This window comes from Maylandia zebra, linkage group LG8 (assembly GCF_041146795.1).
Source record: "Maylandia zebra isolate NMK-2024a linkage group LG8, Mzebra_GT3a, whole genome shotgun sequence".
Classification (NCBI taxonomy): Eukaryota; Metazoa; Chordata; class Actinopteri; order Cichliformes; family Cichlidae; genus Maylandia; species Maylandia zebra.
In genome coordinates, this window is record NC_135174.1 from 3,031,266 (window position 1) to 3,037,551 (window position 6,286).

General features: G+C 41.2%; 1 protein-coding gene across 1 annotated transcript in view; it reads left to right on the forward strand.

Moving 5' to 3' along the window:
- Window positions 1–5,590, forward strand: part of LOC101468079 (1-phosphatidylinositol 4,5-bisphosphate phosphodiesterase delta-3-A) — a 35,077-nt gene extending 29,487 nt beyond the window's left edge. Inside the window, exon 16 of the mRNA XM_014414654.4 lies at window positions 93–5,590. Coding sequence (XP_014270140.3) covers window positions 93–235 — 143 coding nt within the window. The 3' untranslated portion in view covers window positions 236–5,590. The remainder of the gene's footprint in view (window positions 1–92) is intronic.
- The last annotated feature ends 696 nt before the right edge of the window (window positions 5,591–6,286 follow it).

The following is a 6,286-nucleotide window of genomic DNA, read 5'->3' on the forward strand; positions in this document are numbered from 1 at the left end:
TATGAGTGTGTGGGTGTGTGTGTGTGTCGTCAACATCAACACAATATGAATAGCCAATATTCTACTTATCTTAAACCCCCTTAACTCTGCAGGTTATCGTCATGTCCGACTGCTCAAGATGGATGGATCAAGCCTTTCACCTGCGTCACTCTTTATACATATTAAGGTCACTCCCTGTCAGAATTCCAAATCTTCAGCAAAATCGCCAACCCACTTTCCAACCAAGAATCCCTAATCCCACTTCTGCCCTTCAGCCACATGATCATTCCATGGTAGTTAATCAGAGAAAACTCAGTGGTTACAGCTTTCTCTCACGGTATCATCAACTGATTCATTTTTTTTACGCAATAGAAATGTTTCAAAACTGTATTTGAGATTTGTTAAGAAGACAACATTGTTATGCAAAGCTAAAAGCCAATTAGGTAATACTATCCATACCAGTGACTTATGATACACCTAAGATTTCAGAGCAGTCGATTTAAGTGTCTGTTTTACCTGAATAATTGTAATAATGTCTCATTTGTAGAAAGCTTCCCAAGTACTATAAACTCTTAGAAGTAGGGTTGGAGTCAGAGCTGGGAACTAATAGAGTACAAGTACTTTGCATTATATACATGCTGTTGTAGTTAAGTAGAATTTTTAGCTCTGTTTTAGATCTGTTTATCTGTACGTTACTTGAGTATTTATTTTTGTGACAACTTTTACTTTTACTCCCTACATCTTAACCAAAATATATCTGTATATCAATATACATATTTTCTACTCCTTACATTTTCAAATGTTTGTTACTTTAAATTTAAAACACTTGAGAAGAGTTATTTCTTGACATTTCACAGATAACTGTTAGTGTATCCATCACAGGTTCTTATAGCATGTGATGAATTAAACAAAGGGAAATCTAGCTAGTGCTACAGAAGAGGATCAAGCATAAAAGAAGTAACATTAGTGGCAGGCAATTGGAAGTACAAAGGTTCAATCAGCTTAATACATACATATTGCCAAAACTATTCACTCACGCATCCAAATCATTGAATTCAGGTGTTCCAATCACATCCATGGCCACAGGTGTATAAAATCAAGTGCGTAGGCATGCAGTGAAAGAATGAGTTACTCTCAGGAGTTCAGTTAATTCCAGGATGTCCTGTTAGGATGCCCCCTGTGTAACAAGTCCAGTCATGAAATTTCCTTGCTACTAAATATTCCACAATCAACTTTTAGTGGTATTATAACAAAGTAAAAGCGACTGGGAATGAGAGCAACTCAGCCACAAAGTGGTAGGCCACATAAAACCACAGAGTGGGGTCAGTGGATGCTGAGGTGCATACTGCACAGAGGTCACCAGGTTTCTGAGTCAATTGCTCCAGAACCTCTAAACTTCATGTAGCCTTCAGATTAGCTTGAGAACAGTGCATAGAGAGCATAATGGACTGTGTTTCCATGGCCGAGCAGCTGCGTCCAAGCATTATATAATACAAGCAGTTGGTGTAAAGCATGAGACCACTGGACTCTAGGGCAGTGGAGAAGTTTTCTCTGGAGTGACAAATCACACTTCTTTGTCTGGAAATCCAATGGATGAGTCTGGGTTTTGTGGTTGCCAGGAGAATGGTACTTGTCTGACTGTACTGTGCCAAGAGTAAAGTTTGGACAGTTGGTATTGTACGCTGTGTTGGGGAGTAATGGAATACATGTGCGTTACGTGTTTAAAGTAACTGTCTTCCGTTACACTTACCGTTTAAAAGGGTGGTATTCAGAATACAGTTACTTTGTTGAAACAAAGGGATTGCATGGCGGTCTTTTCCTGTTTCATATGTTAGGCTATGCCCTCTTTATTTATGGTAATTCCACGCTGGTGGACACCCAAACAAAACATGCATTAAGAGCCTCTAATGACCGTGTCTCAATCTCGCGGCCCATGTCACCTCTACTTGCAGCCCGCATATCAAAGTTGACCCAGACAACAAAGTAAAGCTAGTTTTCGGCTATGAGCCCGACGCGAACCGACGTATTAGCCAGAGGTCCCTTTACTACGGTTCGGAGCCTGTTTTATACACACACTGAATAGTTTTCTATACGAGATCGCTGCAAAAAGTGCAGCCTTACCTAATGTCCACCTACTGTTACTCATTTATATTAAGATTTAAATATCTAGTTGGTATTGGTATGGCGAGTAACCTTCAGTGATAGTAATAAATCACAGCAATAGTACAATCATGTAGTTGTAAAAAGCATGATAATATATTAAGTAATCCAAAGTATTCAGAATACGTTACTCTCATTGAGTAACATAACGGAATACATTACAAAATACACTTTGGGTAATGTAATCTGTAATCTGTAGTGGAATACATTATAAAAGTAACCTTCCCAACACTGGTTGTATGACACCAACTGTCTCCCGGTGGGACATGCCTGGAACACCTCACCCAGGAGGCGCCCAGGGGGCATCCTTGTCAGATGCCCGAACCACCTCAGCTGGCTCCTTTCGATGTGGAGCAGCAGCGGCTCTACTCTGAGCCCCTCCCGGACGGCCGAACTTCTCACCCTATCTCTAAGGGAGAGGCCAGCCACCCTTCGGAGGAAGCTCAGTTCTGCCGCTTGTATCCGCGATCTCGTTCTTTCGGTCACTACCCACAGCTCGTGGCCATAGGTGAGGGTAGGGACGTAGATCGACCGGTAAATTGAGAGCTTCGCTTTTACACTCAGCTCCCTCTTCACCACGACGGACCGGTGCAGCGTCCGCATTACTGCAGCCGCAGCACCAATCCGTCTGTCGATCTCCGGCTCCCTTCTCCCATCACTCGAGAACAAGACCCCGAGATACTTGAACTCCTCCACTTGGGGCAGGAACTCATCCCCGACCCGGAGTGGGCACTCCACCCTTTTCCGGCTGAGAACCATGGCCTCAGATTTGGAGGTGCTGATCCTCATTCCCGCTGCTTCACACTCGGCTGCGAACCGTTCCAGTGCGAGCTGGAGGCTCTCACCCGATGAAGCCAACAGAATCACATCATCCGCGAAAAGCAGAGATGAGATTCTGAGGCCACCAAAGCGAAAGCCCTCCGCCACTTGGCTGCACCTAGAAAATTATGAACAGAACCGGAGACAAAGGGCAGCCCTGGCGGAGCCCATCACCCACCGGGAACGAGTCCGACTTATTGCCGGCAATGCGAACCAAGCTCTTGCAACGGTTGTATAGAGATCGAATGGCCCGTAGCAATGGGCCAGACACCCCATACTCCCGCAACACCTCCCACAGGACACCCCGAGGGACACGGTCGAATGCCTTCTCCAAGTCCACAAAACACATGTAGACTGGTTGGGCAAACTCCCATGCACCCTCAAGTATCCTGGAGAGGATAAAGAGCTGGTCCAGTGTTCCGCGACCAGGACAAAAACCGCATTGTTCCTCCTGTATCCGAGGTTCGACTAGCGGACGAACTCTCCTTTCCAGCACCCTGGCATAGACTTTCCCAGGGAGGCTGAGGAGTGTGATCCCCCTGTAGTTGGAACACACCCTCCGGTCCCCCTTCTTAAAGATGGGGACCACCACCCCGGTCTGCCAGTCCACAGGTACTGCCCCTGATCTCCACGCAACATTGTCCTATATTAATGTATCTATGATAAAATATTGGTTTTGCAGTGTTGTTTTATCATTTTTTAACCAGTGCAAAATAAGTATGAGTCAGGTGGATTACATTGTTATCCATTATACCATTATTATGGTAATATTATTAGTGATACCCGAGTCATACCAGAGCATTGTGGTAGAGTATAAAAGTGTACATGTTTTGATTCACCTCTGACCTTACTTTTCCATCCTCATCTAGGACCATGAGGGTAATGAGATTTCAGAGCCAAAGGAGGTTTCTCCTTAGAAAGAGTAGAGCCGCTGATCTTCTGTTTTCAGGGAATGCCCAAGTCTGGCCAGGAAAAGTTATGTATTTTTCCAGCTTGGGAAGACTTTGGGGCCTGCTAGGAGGAGGTGGATAATGCTGCTAGACTAAATGTATCCCTCACATATCCTGTTGCCACATTGACCAAACATTTTCCTCTGCTGTAGATAAACGTGATATACAGTGCTGTGAAAAAGTATTTGCTCCTTTCATGGATTCTTTTTTGTTGTATATTTCTTACAGTTATATTTCAGATCAACAAACACATTTTAGTATCAGAAAAAAAGATAACCTGAATACATACAAAATACAGTTTTTAAGTTTTAAGTTTTTATTTATTACAAACCAGGTCCTGTGTGGAAACTTAACTGCAGTTTCTCCTGCGCTGGCTGGGGAAGATTTTTAATATTGTTTTTCTCCTTCAACCATGTTATGAGCATTGAAGTTGCAGACTGTGTCCACAAGAGGACACTCTGCGGCTGTCCTGTTGGTAACACATGGAACAGCTGATCTGAGCAGGGTGAAGTGTAAAACAAGTAAATAAATAACTACAAATAAATGTTAGGGTAATCGGGTCATGTTTTATACATCTGAAAGAAAAGACTACAGGAAATTCACTGGAATGTCAGAGATTTAAAATCTCCAAATATCAGTATTGGTGTTAAAAGATAATATATTGATCTGACTTTTTTTTTTTTTTTTAAAGGTTACAGAACCTATAACATCTATATAAAGACAAACTATATGAGAACTTTTTAATTCAAATCGAAAGCGTTTTTAGCACTGGGTAGTGGACAGACAGTATTATTCTGAAGCTGTAGCTTACTGTAAACATAAAGGCTTAAAATGATTAAATCGATTACATAATAGACATGCAAAATCTATTTGTCAGAGTATGGTAGTTTTGTCACATATTTGTTCGATGTTTACTTAAGATACCACGTGGGCATGTGAACATAAGTTTAGCACAAATGGATATTTAGAAATGTCTGAGACAAGAATTGTACATTTACTGTCAGGCCCATCATTTTATGAGACAATTAAATGACAAAACTGAAACAGAACTAACCAAAAAAACATGCTGATATTCTGCTAAGATCACAAAATGGTAAATGGCCTGCATTTGTATAGCGCTTTACTCAGTCCCTAAGGACCCCAAAGCACTTTACACTACATTCAGTCATTCACACACTGGTGATGGCAGCTACATTGTAGCCACAGCTGCCCTGGGGCGCGCTGACAGAGGCGAGGCTGCCGGACACTGGCGCCATCAGGCCCTCTGACCACCACCAGTAGGCAAACACGGGGTTAGTATCTTGCCCAAGGATATTTGGCATGCAGCCAAGAGACAGCCTGGGATCGAACCACCGACCTTTGGATTAGTGGTTGACCTGCTCTGCCACCTGAGCTACAGCCACCCCAGGTTTTATAAGTTATTTCTCTGGATTTTCCTCACTTTCATTTGTACATTGTAGGTTAAAATATCAAAAGCTGTTTTCTGAACTGTAGAAATTGCAGACAAACTCAAATTTGAACCTTTTCCACTGTTTTTGTTATTATTATATTTAAAATATTGTGTTTGTGCATACATTCTGTACACCAATCAAACTTGTGATATTTATAACAAACAATTCTTCTGAATAGTGTTGAACAAACTGAAAAATATCACTGTCAGCTATAAATAAGTATTGATTTCAGCATTGTTGTCTCACTGTCATTATTCTGTTGTTTTGTATAACATTTAAAGACTTTTTTTTTTTCAATCTTTCATTCTTTATATTTAGTTTACAAGAATTAGTGTCTTGTGAAGTGGTTGGGTGAAGCCATTTATTATCAAGAAATTGTGTTTGACCTGTTAGTATCGCAATGATAGCAGGATTTCAGTGTTCATATTTATTTTTTAATTATTTATAAATAAATATTCATATGTTTTATCCAAAGTAGTCACTTTGTAATACAGTTACTCACTACAAAAGGATTGTTGTTTAAATTCTTGTACTTACCCTGGACTGTGGCCTTCAGGTGGAAATTGATAGTGTAACCCTGGCATATAAAAAGTATTTTGCCCAACAACTTGTTTTAGTTAGTAAACTTGAATCTATTTAATTGGACAGAAACCAAAATTTTGCTGAGGACTTTTTACATGAGAGCCACTAAGTCCCCCTGAGGCAACTCTTTCGATGGAGCAAAGATCTGTCTTCTTTGAATGCTGTTATCATAAATAATCAAAAAATAAAGAAATCAAGCAGGTCATTTGCTGAATCACATGATATTTTCAAACCAACCAGAACCTCACAACAAAGAATTTGAGTCCACAATGAGCTCAGCACATTGCTCTTGTTGACTTTATAAACATGGATTCCTTTCAAGTCAAGTGAACGGAGGTAGAAGCA